The sequence below is a fragment of the Diabrotica undecimpunctata genome, chromosome 5 (genome assembly GCF_040954645.1).
Source record: "Diabrotica undecimpunctata isolate CICGRU chromosome 5, icDiaUnde3, whole genome shotgun sequence".
NCBI lineage: Eukaryota > Metazoa > Arthropoda > Insecta > Coleoptera > Chrysomelidae > Diabrotica > Diabrotica undecimpunctata.
In genome coordinates this window covers 130,493,000-130,512,790 of record NC_092807.1, presented here as the reverse complement: position 1 = coordinate 130,512,790, position 19,791 = coordinate 130,493,000, and the positions used below count along the sequence as shown (strand labels likewise).

General features: G+C 34.8%; 1 protein-coding gene across 1 annotated transcript in view; it reads right to left on the bottom strand.

Moving 5' to 3' along the window:
- Positions 1–4,301: 4,301 nt before the first annotated feature.
- Positions 4,302–19,791, bottom strand: part of serp (chitin deacetylase-like protein serp) — a 116,038-nt gene continuing 100,548 nt past the window's right edge. The window contains exons 4-5 of the mRNA XM_072532717.1: positions 15,216–15,537; positions 4,302–5,416 (exon numbers count right to left, since the gene is read on the bottom strand). Coding sequence (XP_072388818.1) covers positions 4,588–5,416; positions 15,216–15,537 — 1,151 coding nt within the window. The 3' untranslated portion in view covers positions 4,302–4,587. The remainder of the gene's footprint in view (positions 5,417–15,215; positions 15,538–19,791) is intronic.

The window sequence follows — 19,791 nt, the reverse complement described above, 5'->3', positions numbered from 1 at the left end:
TGAAGGTGACTGTTGTGAGACAATGAATGAGATTAGATGTACAAATTGTGTGGGTGTGCAATTCTATTAACTTGTAAATATCAAATTTCTTTGATAAAGTATTGCTGTAATATGTGGCAAATGGTTGTAAAGTCCAATAATTAAAGTTAAAAGATTAAAATTAAAATTGAGGACACTTTAAGACACACAGAAAACTTCTTGAATACTCATAACAGATAACGAACTACTAATAGATAACGTTACAGAGTCACTGTGAGCATAATTTTAAATGGGACCTTATAACGTGATACCTTGTTTGAAAGGTATTAAAAATACCTATTCAATCATACTAAATTTGTTTGGGTTTAAAATAATTTTAATGAATAAATTAAATAAATACTAAAATTGTAGTTTTGCATTTAATTAACAAATATTTAAGAATCTGTTCTTATATTAAGTGTTAAAAACGTTTTCCTTCTATTTTGTGACAGTAATGCATCCTTTAGCTAAATTCTTGTTATACTTGTTAAAATGTACTGTCTGGCGCTGTAGAGTATACCTTCGATATAAAGTAAACCCACAAAACAAAAATGTAATCGTGTGACTTTCGGTGACCCAGCTGGAAATTCTATCAGGGTATACCAGGATATAGCTCATCTAGGTAACGTCTTACTGGATCATAATCGTCATAATAGTGTATGTGTATAAGAGCACCATCTTGGTAAAACGTTATTTCCATGTTGCCGAATTAGTCAGGATTATCTTACAGAATTTCAAGAATTAATGGCTCAATTGCGTTTTTTAGATATACTCACACAATCTCCAGATATACTAACACTGGTTAAAAAAAAATTTTATTTCAAATTTTTAGTAAAAGGTATAAATAATTTTTTTTTATTTATACCTTTACTAAAAATTTGAAATAAATTTTTTTTGTGATACGTGGTATACATCCAGCTACAGGAACTATGTTTCCTTGTGGATTTTAACACTGGTTAAGTAAGCATTGAGAAAAATCTTCCAACTATGTGGTTTCCCAAAATACCTGGCCAAAAATTTACTTTTTCTGGAAATTGAGAATTTTTTACGAAAGACGTGAGGATTTGTGTCACTCTAATACCTCACATTAGGTGTGTTAACATTTTCATTAGGGGAAAAAGTACTTTCGTCTATAAAACAAATTGTTTTTACGTAATCTGGCTGTTGGTTAATTTGATTGGACATATTTTCACAGAATTCTAGTCTTCGGTCGGGGTTATCATCTGAAAGTTGTTGCACAATTTTCAATTTGTATGGATGAAATTTGTTTTTAGTCAATATTTAGTGTGCTGTCCTTTGATTTATTCCACAGATATACGCAATTTGGGCTGTAGAAGAAATAGAATTCACTTCACTTTCTGCCATTATGTCAATTTTATTGTCATCAATAATTGTTGGTCGACCAGATCGTTTGACATCTTGAACACTACCTGTTTCTTGAAAACTTCCGAAGAAGCTGCCTCAATATTGAGGAAATAAGTCCTCAATATAGAGCGATCGGGATACCTATCATTAAAAAGACGTTTAGATGCATGGGAATTGTTTCTAAATTCACCAATTATTGCGAGAGCTGCTACTTTATCGACTGCAGTATGTATGATTCTGCCTATCTAAACAGTTAAATCCCGTTAAACAATAAAAATAAAACTAAATTTTTAAGGTACACACACCTTTGCAAAAATTAAGCAAAGTCAAAACAACTAGAAAATTAAAAAAAGTAAACTTTTTTGACAAATAACCAGAGGCGGAGGTTAGATTCTTTATTAATTCAATGCGAAACTAGATATGATACAGATTTTTTAAGTTTTAAGCACTGTAGCGAATTCTGAACTGTTACAACGTACTGACCTTGATTAATTAGCTAATCAGTCAGCGTCTTCACTGGAACTGTCTTCATCATTGGAATCTTCCGCCAAATCGATGATAATCCTACTTTCATTTTCATCATATGTGACCATTTTTGCCCAGTCCTGAATTAATTTTTCAGTATGGTTAACACAACTCGCCCACACTGCAGGTGTTGCCTCAGCTAATGCATCGCCCCAAACTTTTTTCACTGTTTCATCTCCACGTCCATGTTCTCCAATATGACGATCATAGTATTGTTTAGAAATGCCCCAGACCAACTCAATCGGATTATATTGACAGTGATATGGAGGCAATCTCAAAACCTGATGCCCATGTTCTTGGAGTAGCTCGTCTATAACGTACCTGGTATTTTGTGGTTTATTCTGGCGACAAAGATTCAATAGCTCTGTCTTGCTCGAATCGTCGTCAAAAATTATTTTTTTCTCTCGTAACCATTCTTGTAAATCCGATTTTTTCCAACTGGCATTCAGTAACTTTTGTATTAAAGAGCCATGGTATGAGGCATTATCCATAATAATTAGAGATGGTTTCTCCAACATTGGTATCAGCTTTTCGGAGACCCACTTTTTAAAAGACTCTTTATCCATAGAATCATGATAGTCCGCACTCTTCGATTTCGTAGAAAACAGTAATCCAGCATCTTTAACAAATCCTTGCCTACTTCCGGCAAGTAAAACAACAAAGCGGTACCTGTATTTTCGTGTCCTTTTCTGATGCTTTTCACACAGTCATCTTGCCAAGTACGTTTATATGCCCCTTTTAGGAATATCCATGTTTCATCTAAAAAAACGAACTGAAGTGGGCTTGGACTTAAAAAATTTCTCATATAATGCCTCAAAAAATACAGTCGTTTGGAGACAATACATGGTTTCTCACATAGCACTCGTCTACTATTTTCTAGTTTGTATGACGCCCACAATTTTTCATAAGACGCCACAAACTTGTATCAGAACTGTCATAGAGATGCTTGTTTCTTAATTGTGTATTTAGAACTTTAATTGTAACGTGCTCTCCTTTTGCTTTCATGCCATACAGTACATTTCTAATCTCTCCTTTTATAGTATTGTTGACATCATTAGTCTTTTTTTTGTACATTACGTGACTCTCCTGGTGTAGTAAGAGCTGCCCCTGTCTTGTATTCACTCTTTATTCTTGTCACTGTGCGAAGACTGATTTTCAAAGCGTCCGCTACTCGTTCATGTACCGATGATAACGAAAGCAAAGGTCCGTTGTTTTCTTTTTCTTTTTTAAAATACTCCAATAAATGAACTACACATTGTCGCATTTCTCCTGTTATCGTTTTTCCCGGCATTTTTTTTATTAAATAGAACAATTAGTTATTCACAACAAAAAATAATAAGTAAAACTGTTCAGAACAAATTCCAACAATGACTGACTAAAATCGACTAAAACAACATAAAATATCAATGGTAATTGCTACAATTATAAACCTATTAGCCAGCTCATTCAAGAACAATGCCACAAGTCATTATTGCAATGGGGTTTCGGAAGAGAGAGAGTTAATTTATAATAAACTGGAATTTTTAAGGTGTCGAGAGTATTATTTTATGTAATGAAATTCCACACAGTAAGAGCTCAAACTATTAATTAATTAAAAACGGTTTACTTATAAAAACTATTTCATCAGCTACTTCAAACCTGCACAGATCAGGGTAACATGATAAAAAAAAACACGTCACTGCCAGCTATCTGTATTCGTAAAGAGGCCGAATTTATCACCGACACCGTATCGGCCAAACGCATCGGTGTTATTGCTACAATACTGGGAGACGTGAGTGGTCTCTTCATTCCCTTCTCATCGCACTTTACCATGACGAACTTGACTCGCACAATTGAATTACGCATCTGTGTATCAGAGAGAGACGAATATTAAAAATTTCGTAGTAGCTTATTTCAGGCACACGCCAAGAACGATGAAAACGAGTATAGCATCAATTACTTACTTCTGGACTTATTACTGTATACTATAAACTTAACACACTGCTGCTCAGTCAATACTTAACTATTAGTGAGCAAAGACCACATTGCAAGAGGACGTTTATTTTATTCTGTTTGTGCATCAATGAGTGACAATTTAATAGAGGCATTTAATAGATAAGGGAGGAATCTATAAGTTTGATTGAATAAGAGAGGTACATTCTGCCATCACCGTCTTTATCATTTAACTTCAGTTTATCAGTTAAAATAGAGTCACTTCTTTTTCTTTAATTTATCATTTTTTTAAACATTTTGAACTTAAGCAAGTACTATGAGTAATATTAACACTTACCCTTTAAACGTTCAATTGTAAGTTTCAGCTCCATTTTCAAAAACTCAACTCAATACTTTTGTTTTTATGAGGAATATTCGTCATGACCAAATTATGGTAAACATTTACAAAAGGAAATTAAAAATACTGTTGAAATAATTTTTATTTCGTTTCTATAAAACATACAAAAATACATTTTTTACAAAAATATCTAGTAGGAGTGTATATTACATAAAACGTGAGACTCACTATGCTTCGAGCATCTGTTTAACAGTCTAATTCTTAGTTTTTATTATAACAACAAGATCACGCATACCAGTCATTGCTAAAAAATAAATACGAAATATTGTAACGTTTGATCACTAGCTGCCCATAATATTGTGGACAGCTCTGCTTTCAAATACTACCCTACAAATTCAACTAGAGCTGACTTAGAAGACACCGTCACCGGTTGGGTCATTTAACCATGGGTAGTTATTTGGACACCTTACGCAAGTTTGGAGATTTATAGTTTCTCCGGGTACTTCGGAAGAAGTAAGCTTACAGCTATGAGGTACCCAACAGGCTGGGATTCCTTCTACTACACACTTTTCCCTCCATGGTTCGAAGTTTTTGGCTTCGGAGACGGTTCTAGGATTTTGGATCCATTGAATAACCTGTGTCATTGTTACAAAATATACATCATTATGGTTTGAGAGAATTTCATCTATCCAGTAAAGGAAAGCGTCCAAATATTCAGGATTATTTTTTAACCAAGCGGCATGGAAGTAAAGACCCAAGGGAGCTCTGTTTTCATTGTAATGCCTATCGAAATTATGATTTAAAAAGTTATAAAACTGATCTCCACTAAGAATGTTGGAACAAGAATCAACCATGGCACAACCTGGTAAATACTCATCATTTTCAGGATCTTCTCTTCTATCTAGTTCATTAAGTACCATTTCCCATACTGCATGCGATCTTGTTGGGCAATTTTGGAGGTTTCCGTGACATCTATGTGGCATTCTGAAATACATAGTATAGGGCCATAGCGGTGGGTTATTTAAGGGTGCGGTGATAGTGGAGTCGTATAAGAATGCTTCTTCTTCCATCATAGTAAATTGGTTGTTACCTCCCACTCTTAGATATGGAGCTCTTACTCCGACTACGCTGTTGTCGGTAATATTGGCGAACTTCTCGGTGATGACTCGCATACCTCCCATTTCTTTGACCCAATCGTTTACACTGGCGTTGGACCAGAATGATTCGTCATCATTGTGCCTGCAACAATAGGAAAGCACCCATCAAAATAATGTGCAAATTTAACAGGAAACAGTATAAAAAATTAGAAATTTCAATTCAATTACATCAATACGATGAGTGAGACATAATTTAAAACTTATAAAATAGCTATTGAGCTGTAATTGAATATGCTTAAACCTCGTTTATATACAACAACGTAAACTTAATTTTTAAATTAATATTATTATACGTATTAAATAAGTTGCTTAAAAATTCACCTTAGTAATATCAATTAATTCGTAATTGGCTTCGGAACAACATTTGAATAACATATAATGATAAGATTTTAAAAAAAAATAAACTAAAAATTTCACAATTGTCTGATAATTTTGGAATTTGTAATTACTTTTATTTAAACTGTTCAGTCATCAGAGATTTAATCCCTAAAAAGAGACAAACAAGTTGAATTTTAACACAAAACAGAGTGTTCTATCGAAAACAATTAAAATGCGTTTTAAAGATAAGGAGTACAGGTTTCGTAGGCATTTGGTGTACTTTGCCGCAAATGAAGTCAGTGACGATAAAGATGTTAAAAAATAAATATTGAGCGATTTTTGCTCAAAAGATCAATAAAATGTATCACTTCCATTGATCGGTTGCTGTGGAATTTCCATTGTTAGAGCTTAATATTCAAAACTTATAGCATGAAATTTTAATTTGTTCTTTTGGCAATAAATATGAGGCAACTAAAAAACGCTTAATTTAAACTTTTACATTAAAAACAATATTACGTCACAAAGATACTTTTACGATGACGGCATTGGGTGAAGTTTGTAGTTGTGTAGTTTGAATAAATGTACTTGTGCAAGGAAAAAAACCGTTTTAAATGTTTTAGATCATTTTTAATGTGATTATGTAAATCCTGTGTTTTTTAGGCATATTTGAAATGCTCATATTTGTTGCCAACAATCAAAATCGAAATTTTATACTATTATATTTTATAGTGACCGGTCAATAGAAGTGATAAATTTTATTGATCTCATGAGAATCGCAAAAAATGCCAAAAATCGCGCAACGTTTATTGATTTCGCAGCTTTATAGAAACTGACTTCACCTTCGGCAAAATACAAAAATTGTAAACGAAATCTTCACTTTTCACCTTGAAAACGCATTTTGATTTTTGTCGATAAGATATTCAAGCGGATAACGGGGAGATACTCCTCTATGATCCCGATAGGTGACAGATCGACTACAGGGATGCGCCAATGCCATACACGAGCCTTGGTTTATCTCCTAATACCATACAGGGGATATCATTGTTCTACCCTGATTCCTTTGGTACATCGATCTTTCCAGTTTGTCACCTCTACGAGGTACGAACGACAGAAATATGAAGAAATGGAAAGGAATAGGCAACAGTCAAATATTCGAGCATTTTACAAATCAGTGTCAAACGAAATGAAAGGCTTCAGACCTTGATGCGTGTCTGTACTCAGAAAAAATGATGAATTAATAATAAATGAAAAAGAACTGCTCCAAACATGGCAAGAATATTTTAAAACTTTACTAAACATGCATCAAGAGGAAGAACATGGAGAAAATATATATTTTTGGGGTAGACCTACCGACAGAGGACCCCAAAATAGATGAAGCATTGCAAGCAATTAACAAATTGAAGAACGGAAAAGCCCCAGGCTCTGACAATATACTGGCTGAATTCCTTAAGTACGAAGGAGATACATAGACAAATACACAAACTAATAACACTTATATGGAAAGAAGAGAAAATAATAATAATAATTATTATTAGTAATAATCCCCATTCATAAAAAGGGAGACAAAACCAAGTGCTCTAATTATAGAGGCATCTCAATACTTAATACGGCATATAAAATCTTAGCGAGCATCCTATTAAGTAGGCTGACACCGTTTGTAGAAAATTTCATGGGGGAATACCAAGCCGGCTTTAGAAAACATAGATCGACCATAGATCAGATCTTTACTCTAAGACAGCTGCTTGAAAAAGGATGGGAATTCAATAAAACTATCCATAATCTCTTCATAGATTCAATGGCAGAATTTTCAGTCCCAAAAAAACTTATCCAGCTTGTTAAGCTATGTGTGAAGAGCTGTAGATCCAGAATACGGATAGGTAACAATCTCTCAGAATCTTTTAAAATAAGCAGTGGCCTGAAACAAGGAGATGTGCTGTCACCTCTTCTCTTTAATATCATCCTGGAGAAAGTAGTAAGTGCACCACAACTTAAAACAGAATTACTGACAGTAAATGGACCAAAATTACTACTAGCATACGCAGATGACATTGACATTGTGGGAAACACAGTCAGCAATGTGAAGGAGACTTTTGATAAATTGGAGTTAGAGGCAAAGAAAGCTGGTCTAAGGGTAAACGAAGAGAAAAACAAATACATGTGCATCAACAGACAAAAGGGACGAGATAGAATAGGGACTCCACAATACTATTAAATCTAAAAGCCTAACACGAACACCAAAAATTAGAATATATAAAAGGGTGATTAGACCGATGGGCATGTATGGGTGTAAGACGTGGACCCTGACCAAAGAAACTGAAAGAAAACTTAGATGTTTTGAGAGGAAAATCCTCAGAAGAATCTTTGGGCCTTATCACGATATTAATAGCAATCAATACGGAATGCGAACAAATGCTGAGGTCAAGCAAATGTATAAAGCGAGCGATAAACTCCAAGAGATTAACTAAATCCCAACGTCTAAGATGGGCTGGTTATGTTCATGGACTCCCTAATAACCGCCTTGCCAAGGTAATATGGAAAGAAGCCCCCACAGGAAGAAGACCCTTAGGACGTCCACGAATGCGATGAAGAGACAATATATGGTCAGATCTAAGAACAATGGAGCTACCCACTGTCCCAACTATTATGAACGACCGTTCAAGATAGAAGCAAGTTGTGCAGTTAGCCAAAACCCACCCCGGGTTGTAGTGCTACGAGAAGAAGAAGACCTCTACGAGGGAGGGTTTTAGGAGGAAGCCCGGAAGTAGGAGTGGTAAACTTTTTTGTATCTTCTTTGGAGCCCCAAAATGATATTCTCAACAAAATTCTGCGTGTTCGTATGATTTTTAAATGTTCAATGATATTTTCGTCTCTGACGACTAAAGAAAAAGTTCGGGCTGTACTGTACCGTATTGTCGACTATATTTAGTCACGACCTAACTACTTTGATGCAGATGGTATACCGTTTCTCCCTTAAATTCTAAAAGTGGAAAAATCTATGTTTTAATCACTCCAAATAAAGATTTAATTAGGCATCGAACATTCATAGTAAACAATTATCTTAATCGTCGATACAGAGTTGTTATTCTTGTAGAAAAAAATGTGAATAAATTTGTTTTTGGTTGCATCCCCTACTCGAAAATAAGGATAATGTTTATTCTATTTTGGTCTATTTTATAATGACAATAATTCAGTTAGTGACATCTAACAAATAAGTTAATTTTATTTAAATATATGCACCCACTGCTATTAAGAAAGAGGAAGAGATAAAAAATTTCTTCCATGTACAATTCGATTAAGTTTTACCATTTATAAAAAAAAAGATATAACATAAAAATTATAAACTTCAACGCTAGGATCCACAGAATTGTGTACTTTGGTTGTGATGTTATTCGTTTCTCCTACTTTATAACATTTTAATCATTTCGATACTAGAGATCAGAAAATGGCACATTGCCAGAAACCAAACAGAATGGAAACTAATCTGAGAGCAGACCAGGATCCACAGAGGATTGTCGAGCCAAAGATGATGATGATGATCATTTCGCTGTAATAAAGTATTCCACTTTCAAACCACAAAGTAAGAAACTTATTTTAGTTGTAATAAATAACTTCTTTATTTCTCTCTAGTAAGACACAGTTTGGTTTCTATACGATGTGTTGAGGTCTGTGCGAGTGGCATTATGTAAAATAGCGTGGGGCTAGTTGTGGCGACAGACTTGGGGCACATTGTGACAGTGTCAAAACATGCCCCTTCGAATTTTGCATGTGTGTTTATGGGTTTGTTACAGATAATGGTGAGAAATTATAAAAGGAAAAGGGAACGTGGTCGGAGTTTAAGACAAGCAGTTGAAAAATATAGTGTTAACCGGATTTCCTTACTTAGATATATAAAAAAACAACAAACCAACCCAGATGTAGGGGTAGAAAAGAGTTACATAAGGCCTCGAATGACATTTTCACAATAACAAGAAGAAGAGCTTTTTGAAGATATGCTGTTGAGGCAGCAAAAATATTTTGTGGCATTAGCCCAAAAGAAATTAAAAGATTAGCTTTTGAATTTGCTATAGAGAATTTACAGGATGACTATGTAGAATGCAAAGAAAATATTAAATATCTCAAAACGTTGCCAAAGGTATAGTAAAAAATGTGTATAAAGGACTAATTAGAAGGACTAAAGACATCTAATTTAAAAAGATATCAGTTCTTGTTCAGCAAACACTTTGCGTTTTTCTTAAAGCTAATAATTTGGACAGATAAATGATTTTTTTGGGCATTAATTGCTAAGATGTCCGCTTTTGCAGCATTTCGAACAGTTCGAAAAGTGCATCAGCGAATTTAGATTCAGAGTTCATGAAAACTCTGATATATGAGGTGGGTTGGTTTGTGAACTATTTTGGAGAAAGGAAATCTGTTTTCGGATAGGATATCCTCGATAATTTTCTGGGCTGGTCGACTCCGGCTATGACTAGCTGAAAGTTTTGTGGATCGTTTGGATCGGGATGCGGAGTATGGGGTTTTCTAGATTTGAATCCTAGGTTTAGTAAGATGACGTCATCTCGAGTGATTTTTCGGAGTTTTGCCGTGAGGTCGTGGTGGTCTAGGGTTACGGTAGTTCGCACGGAAGGTGCCTTTTGGGATGGAAGGACTGATTGAGTCTAATGGGGGGATGAAGTTGTGGTCTTTGATGAGTCGGTAGAAAGGTCTCTGCTGACAGATATCTGAGGGGATGTGCTCGATTCTGTAATTAAGGAAAGCGTATGGTTGTTGTGTGTTTCGTGTGTTGGCTGTTTGAGGTTGAAAGAGTGTTGTTTATTGAGGTGTCGTGCGTGTATATATAAGTGTGTGTATGGGTGATGGTGTTGGTTGAGTGTGTGTTGGGGAGAGTGTGTCCTGTGTTTGCGGGGGGGTGTGGTTGCAGGGATTAGGGTATGGAGGATCGTAGTAAAGTGTATCTGCTTTGGATGTAAAAGGAGTAGGGTTGTGTTGTTCTGTATGTGTGTTTCTTTGTGTTTTCTTTGGTGTGGTGAGTATTCTTGGTGTTGTGTTGTTTGTGTATTTTGTGGGTTTTCGATTGAATATGGTTATGTGACTGTGGTCTGTGATGGCTTGCAGATCCTCTTCCCATTCTATGATTACAGCGTAATTGTCATCGACAGCGCTTTATACCATTCCAGATTAGTTAAAAAAAAATACCGAATTTTACTTGGATTAAATCCCAAATCAAACTATTTTTATATGAGGAAGATTTGTATTTTAAAGAGACATATACGAAAAATCAATTATTAGAGGTTACTCAAAGTAATCAATTTCAAAAGAAAGATGTTGTTGATGACATTACTCTCAATAGTGGACATACGGTACTTAGACTACCTCCTTATTTTGGTATATTAAATCCAATAAAATTAATATAATTATCATCTGTGACAACTGACAGCTCATGGAATGTCATGGTCGCCCGTTGGGGTTTCTAGGCTCTAAAGTTTTACCTGCTGTGAAGGCCAGCCACACGAATAACTCCTTAAAAAGTAATATAGACGCAGTTAAAAGGAAATATAAGAACAAAAAATGTGGCTCCTTTTCATCAGGTTTTGTCCAATTAATTGCGGAAGAAGTAAAAAACATTACAGCAACAAGTTGAAAAAATATCATTGAACAAGTAATGGGGGTGGAAAACAAATACGCCAAATATTTGTTCACATTAACTAATTTGATTATAACTGTAGACAATATCAGTGCTGACAGTTGATATAATGTGCGACAGTGATTGTGAATAGAGTTGTAAGTAATTAGAAATAAATCTTTATGTACTGTAGTAACGGGTGTTCTTTTAGAGGTATAGAAATTTGAAATGAAATACAACAAAAGAAAAACAAAAGTAATTTTAATAAATTGACATAAAATTGTCTTTATTCGAAAGATAATCTTTTAGCATTATATTTTAAATATGATTTCTGGCATATGACCGTCATGGCTGGCTCTGGCGTAGTGGATCTGGAGGTCAAATTTTCGATTACTTTTTCCAATATTTGTTGCCGTATATCGGCAATAACCCGGCGAATGTTGTCCTGCAAGTGGTCAATCGTCTCATGTTTAATGACCTATACTAGCACCTTCACATATCCTTACACAAAATTGTCTAGCAGTATTAAATTGCACGAGATTAGAGACCAATTCACGGTAAGAAACGTAAAACTATGCGATTACCAAACGTTTCGTGTCACGAGCCGTGTGACATGTTGCGCAATCTTATTGAAACTACAGATCCTGAACATTATGGTTGTTGAAATGTTGAAAAATTCGCTTATGAAAATCGGAATCAATGACAATCTCGTTTTGGACCCACTCACCGAATCTCTGTGTTGCTAGTTGATGATCTACCTTCAATTCTTGCGTGATTGAATCAATTGAATTTTGTAAGCACGCAAAGCAAGATCGTTTCGCAAAATCTTTCATAAAGTGAATGGAGGTAGTAGAAGTATCCAACTGCTGTGCACGATGGCAGATAGACTGATTCGAGTCTTCCTAAATCAGAAGCAACAACTTCTTCTGTATGTACTTTACGACATGTCTATGGATGCATATTATCATTTAGAGTAAACGTGGTGCAAAAACGTTTCATGGGTAATCGAATTACTTGCTCTGATGGACTATATGTTGATCATAAAACGGACGTAATGCGCGATACGTATTTCGAACAGAACCACAATTTTCAAGATAAATTTGTACAATTTGGAAGCGTTGTTCAGGCGTCAAGTCTATTCATGCTGAAATTCCATACCGAACTTAACATAAATCATTTGATAGCTGTCAAAATGGCCGACAGTTAAAAAGGTGTTACCAACTTACATCTCTATACCTCTAAAAAAAATACCCTTTAGGTATACTTGGTTTAATATATTTTTATATTTGATACTTACAGTGGTACCTCGACATAAGAGTATGATTCGTTTCGTAATCTTGTTCGTATGTCAAAGCATTTTTTCCAGTCAAATTAACTGAAATATCATTAATCCGTTTCACTTCCCAAAAAACACGTTAGTTGTTTTTATAACTGTTTCTAAATTTGAAAAAATGTATTTAAAATATCATTTATTTATAAGTAACAAAAAATACATACATATTCTGTAAAAACATAAGAAAAAGTGAAGTGCTTACCGAAGCGCTTAATTAATTTTCGTTAGTGGTCTTCGCTTTTTTCGTCACACTTTGCTTATTTTCATCTGCAGATCGTTTAAAAAACTATCCAAGGAGGTGTGTTTCTTTCTCCCTTTTAGAATGTTGCGCAAATGTGTTAGGCAAGTTTCGTTGAACAACACCGATGCAAGACCAGTTGTAACTTTTTTGGGGTGATTTTTATCCACAAACTTTGCAACTTTCTCCCACATTCCCAGGATCTCCTATATATCTCTTGTAGAGACAACGTCTTCCAATTCTGGCTCCTCTTCAAAACTAATTTTCATTGAACCACCGTATGCTGCTGCGAATGTAGTTCGTCTAACTCCTCAGTTGTCAACTCCTGAGACTGTTCCTCGACAAGTTCGTTCACATTTCTTTTATCCATCTCCAGACCCATGAATTTTCCAAGAGAAACAATCTCATCTAACACTGACACTTCGGGTTCCAGACCTTCGCAGGCCCTTTCATCTACAGCTTCAGGCCACAGCTTCTTCCATACAGAGATTCAGTTCCTTGTTGTAATATCTAGCCTGGCCTGCTCAGTAATTCTTAGGCATATTACTATGTTAAAGTGGTCCTTCCAGAACTCTCGAAGGTTAAAATTTGTGTTCTCCGTCATCTCAAAGCAGCTCCGAAAAATGTGCTTGGTATACAACTTCTTAAAATTAGAAGTCACTTGCTGATCCATGGGCTGCAAGATAGGAGTGGTGATGACTGGTAGGTAGAGAATTTTTATAAACTTAAGCTTTTGGAGTAAATCATCTTCGAGATTTGGTGAGTAAGAAGGGGAAATATCAAAGACAAGAAGGATTTGCATGGGTAGGTTGTTTTGTTGTAGATATTTTTTATCAGAAGGTGCAAACACCAGGTTTATCCACACCACAAAGAATTTCCTGGTGACCCACGCCTTTGGATTTGCCCTCCACATAACTGGCAGTTTTTCTTTTAAAATCTTATGTAACCTAAAAGCTCTGGGATTTTTTGAATGGTACAGTAGAAGAGGTTTGATTTTACAGTTTACAAAGTAGTAGGGTTGATCTATCTTTCATGGTTTGTGACCTACATCGTCTCTTCCTCTGCCGTTATGTAAGTCCTATTTGGCATATTTTTCCAGAAAAGCCCTGTCTCGTCACAGTTGAAAACTTGCTGCGGGATGTATCCTTTGGCTTCTATCAGTTCGGAAAACGTTTTGATGTAAACCTCAGCTGCTTTCACATCCGAAATTGCTGCCTCACCATGTCTGACGAAGGAGTGAATGCCAATCCTTTTTCCAAAGTTGTCAAACCAGCCGCGACTTTCTTTAAACGAGTCTTCCGATTCATAATTTGTGGAAGTGTGTGAGATCTGCTTCAGCAAATCTTTGTAAATCTCTCGTGCCTTCTCACATATGATGCTTTGTGTTAAGGTTCCTCCTTGAAGCTGCTTCTCTGTCACCCACACCGTTAGTAGTTTCTCCATCTTTTCATGGAGAGAAGTCCGGAGCTTAGAAATTATTGTAATGCCCTTAGCTGGCATTATACCATTTATCACCTCCTTCCGTTTACGTACAGTACATATCATTAATGTGGTACGCCCGTACATCCTCGCCAAGTCAGTTAATCGTACACCTTGCTCATGTTTTTCAATGATTTCACGTTTTAGTTTAATAGACATCATCTTCTTTTTCGAACCCATGGTTGTAAAAATAAATGTAATATTGCTTTTTACAAAGAGCACAAAACGCGAACCCAACTTATCAACAATATTTCGAAAATGAGGGAAACAAGCAAAGCAGACAGACTGAGGTCTATAGTGTAAATATATACCTGTATAGGTCACAGCGTAAATTACACCGACATTGAGAGTGCAATATGGTTAATATTAGAATCCGAATTTTTGTACATTGGATTTAACTTCCAATGTTCCAATGACCATTTAATTTGTCGGTCCGAGTAATAGTCACGTACAGACCCGTAAAGTGATCTTTGTGGCGAGGCCGTAAATGTTATTTTCGATTTTAATTATCTAGGCGAATTCCGACTCTACTGTAACCTTTTGTTTTCTTGGTAGTACTTTCTAATTAACAGATTCTGACATTTTTATATTTTGTGACATAAAAATGATGTATATTAGCATTATTTTTTGTTGGTAATAAACTAAAAAGTACTTTAAATAAAATAAAAACTAAAAAGAACTTTGAATACAATGTATAATTAAAATGTAATATCTTTTTTGTTCGAGAATGAAGTTGTCTTAAAATATTCAGCAATATATTTAAAACTTTTCCTCAGACAAAGACGCAAAAGGCCGCGTGGAAATATTTCTAAGAATAACTTATGTTGTCATAAACGAGGTTATTAAATAAAAATGTATTAGAATATGAAATTAAAACATTATGCTAGACTTACGATATTGAGTGTACTGCGATTTCGTGACCTTTTCTATGCATTTCTTGGACGGCCGAGTAGTTGGTGTACTTGTGAGAAACAAAGAATGTGGCCTTGATCTGACAACCGTTGGGGTTTTTCCGTTCACCGCTGAAAATATTCTTGTACAGGCCGATGTTGTTATTATTTATGGCGTCGTCAAATGTGATAGTTATCATTTGAGGTACATCTTTGGCTGGTAAATCATTAGGAATGGCTGTACCGTCTTCTGAGCAGAAACAATCGGGGAGAACGCAAACTGCAGGGTCGCAGCTTGGTGCGCTATTGGGGTCACTATCGATATCTGAAAAAAAAAAAGAAATAATAATTAGTTATATGTATATGTAGTTTTTATTTATGGTACACAATTGGTTTATGCAAAATTGTATAATTAGCTTATTATAAGAGTAAAAGACTTATTTTGTAGGTTTGTAGGAATAAAATTCTTAATAATAGTATATTACTTTATCAGGCGGAGAAGCATGACTTTTCTTGACGCGCCCGATATTACGCGCCGAACGAAGTGAGGCGCGTAATAGAGGGCAAGTCAAGAAAAGTCGCTTCTTTGCCGAATAAAGTATACTATTTTTCTCCAAAAGTAGCGATTTTCAACCATAAATAGTACAATTCATACGCTATTTTTACTCGAAATTAACTGTGACAACTATCAAAGTCGTCTAGATGTTAGACATTAAAATAATTAAGTCGTCGGTGGGATTTGCGTCTCCCTGGTTACAGTTGTTTGCAATTATTAAAGACAGCTTATTGTTGTTGCAACCGCAAGCGCAAATTTAGTGCGAAAATGGAAAACCTAAACGAAATTGAGTCCGCGGCTAATGATGGAGTAGCACGTTTGGGGCCCTCCAAGTCCGGAATAAAGTATCGGTTAGCGTACAAGCACTTCCAAGATTGGTGCGATACAAGAGGAGTACGGCAAGTTACCGAAGACGTTTTACTGGCATATTTTAATATAATGGAAAATGAAAATAAATGGAAATCTTCTAGAATGTGGTCACGATACTCTATGATAAAATCCGAGTTAGTTATTAGAAAAAATGTGGATATACTTTTTTCTTTTTTCCCTCCGTCGTAAAGAAATGGGAAAAAAAACTGCTGCCGGCGGAGACATCAAACTTTGACAGGATCAATTTAGATATGTAATGTCATCATTATTTGACGTTCGAAGAAAAATATTTTTAAATTAAAAAAAAGTATATACAGTATAAGCTAGGAGCTGTTTATCTTAAGATATGTCATTTAGAATTGAATTATAGGTTGAATAATATAGAATTTGACATCCTAGATTTTAAATTAAGAATTAAAGTAGGTAATATAATAGATAAAAAATTCAATACACAGTGTAAAAAATAAATAATCTAATCTGCTATAGTAAAAAACATAATACTCATTATCCAAAAAGTTTTTCGAACAATAATTTTTTCAATAGATTTATAAATTTACCAGGTACTAAATTCAGTAATAGCGAGATACAACTTTTGGAGAAAGGATTTAAACACAACTTGCCTTAACATTATAATCAAAAAACCTTAGAAGAATATTTAGATGTAGAATGTCAAGTAGCAATTCGAACCAGAACCTCAAATGAATTTAAAGTCACTAAAGGCCTAAAGCAAGGATGCTGTTTGTCACCGACACTCTTTAAAATATACGTCCAAGAAGCATTGAGGAATTGGAGAAATAAATGTAGATTTATGGGCATCGAAGTGGGACAAGAAACTCTGTATACATTGTTGTTTGCAGATGATCAGGTGGTGGTTTCAACCGATGAGGAAGATATATATTATATGAATCGAAAATTATTTGAGGAATATGCCAAATGGGGGCTTACAGTAAACATAAGCAAAACAGAATATTTGAAAATTGGAGGAAATACCACAGATCTGAGGCTTGAAAACGCAGTCATAAAAGGCTGCAACCAGTATAAATATCTAGAAAGCATCATATCAGCAGATGGCAGAGTTAAGATAGATGTACAAAACCGAATAACCCAAGGGAAAAAATGCATCCGAATACTGAATTCATTACTCTGGTCTAATAAAATAAGGATGCATACCAAACTTCGCGTATACAGAGCAATTGTAGAACCAATTACCACATATGGTGCCGAATGTTGGACGATGACAATGAATGAACGAGATAAAGTAGACGTTGTGGAAATGGATTATCTTAGAAGTTCATGTCGAGTATCGAGAATGGAAAGAATCAGGAATAAGGAAATACGAAACCGTACAGGAATTAGAGATACTCTTTCAGATAGAATACAAGGAAGGCAATTACAATGGTATGGTCACGTGATGAGAATGGAGGAGGAGCGGTGGCCAAAGAAAGCCTTAATGTATGTTCCGCCAGAAAGAAGGAAAAGGGGAAGACCACCAAATTCCTGGAGAAGAACAATTACAAAAACAATGCAATCTAGAGGCTTAGAAGAGGGAGATTGGAGAGATAGGAAAAGATGGAGGCTGAAATGCGGGAAGCGACAATCGCCGTAGGACCCCCGTTATATGATGATGATGTCAAGTAGCGTTAAACAAAACTGTTAACAATACAGAAAAAGTATAATTGCAAAATCGATTACCGATATGTTTAGTATAACTAAAAAGAGTCTTGTTACAAAAGGAAAAACAGCCATATCATTAAAAAATAAATCAATAGAAAACAACATAGTGTTTGCAAAAGCAGCTAAAGGTAACACTACTATTATTGCTATAGAGAAAACAGAATATAATAAACTAACAATAGAATTAAAAAAAATCAAAATATTAAAACAATAAACTAAGATACGACGGAAAAGTATCAAATACAAATAAAACTGGTGATAGAAAATTCAAAATAAGTATTAAATTCAATACAACAGAAAGACCACAATGTTATAAAACCACAGCCCACTAAAATATACTTTTTTATCAAACTACACAAACCTGATCACCTAATAAAGTCTGCAATTTTCACACTACATTTTCAACTAAATTTACAGTAAAAAATACTATAGAACTAGTTAATAAAATAAAACATTTTTAATTACATAAAAACTCAAGATCAATTTCGTTTGACGTAAAAAATCTTTTTTCTAATATTCCTCCTACAAAAACTTTTGTTTCACTAAAAAACCTTTTCTTTTTCTTCTTCTTCTTCCTCTTTATAAGCAATTCTGCTTGTTCATTGGCGGATTAATACCTCTATGGAAGATTCTCACTAGATCTTTTGCGCGGTCGTCCGATTCACTTCTTCTGCCGATTGGTGACTTATCTCTTGCTGCTTTGACGACACGGGTCTCCTCCATTCTGCTTATGTGGCTGTTCCATTCTTTTTTTCTATGTTGTGTCCATTCATTTATACACTGTACGTTATATTTTCTTCTAACGTCTTCACTTCTCTTTCGATCTCTCAGCGTATTTCCTGTAATTCTTCTCAGTACTCTCATCCCTGCCGTTTCCAGTAGCCTTTGCCTTGTGGCTGTGTCGGGTCTGGTTTCTGAGGCATATGCCACTATTCTTCTTACACTGACTGTATAAATTCTTGATTTAATATCAGAGTTAATGTGTCTGTTTCGCCATATAGTGTTATTAAGACATCCTGCCAGACTATTTGCTTTTTGTACTTGATCTCTCACTTCTTTGTCCACTGTCTTTGTAATTCTCAGGTATTTTATTTCCATTATTTGTTTAATACTAATGCCATCAATTTTTATTTTATATCTGGTTGATTCTTTGCTTACTACTATTGTTTTAGTTTTCTGAGATGAAATTGTCATATTAAATTATTTTGTTCGTATGTTAAATCTGTGGACCAGTCTTTGCAGTCTATCTTCATCTTGGGCCATCAATATTGCGTCGTCTGCGTAACAGAGTATTTTGATTTCTTTGTTTCCCATTCTGTATCCCCTTCCTTTGTTAACGCTTTTGATGATTTCATCCATGATCAAATTAAAGAGCATGGGACTGAATGAATCCCCTTGTCTTATTCTGCTGCCTATTTCTATAGGTTCTGTAAGTTTTTTTATCTATTCTAACTTCCATTTTGTTGTTTTGGTAGATGTTTTCGATAATTTTTATAATATTTAGGGAAGCTCTATTATACAGCAGATGCATTACATATTTGAATATTACTCTGTCAAACGCTTTCTTTAGGTCAATCAGATACAGAAATGCTGGTCTAATTATACTCTAATGGTTTCTCAGTAATTTGCTTTATAACGAATATTGCATCTGTACACGACCTTCCAATACAAAAACAATATTGTTCATCCGCTAAAATTTTAGTTTTAAGTTTTAGCGTAGTATTTAACAAATTTATCCTACCTCTGTAGTTTTCTGGCTGTTTTTTATCTCCTTTTTTAAATAGTAGAATTAGTTCGCTCGTTTTCCATTCTTCCGGTATTTTATTGTGTTTTATCTTTTTGAAATTTCCATAAACAAGGACTACTTGAAAGTTTTATAATTTTATTAATTAATGTTGTTAATTGTTCTGTCATTGCTGCTACACAATATTTCAGTCAACTCGTTTGGTATCCCGTCTTTACCTTCTGCGTTTCTGTTCT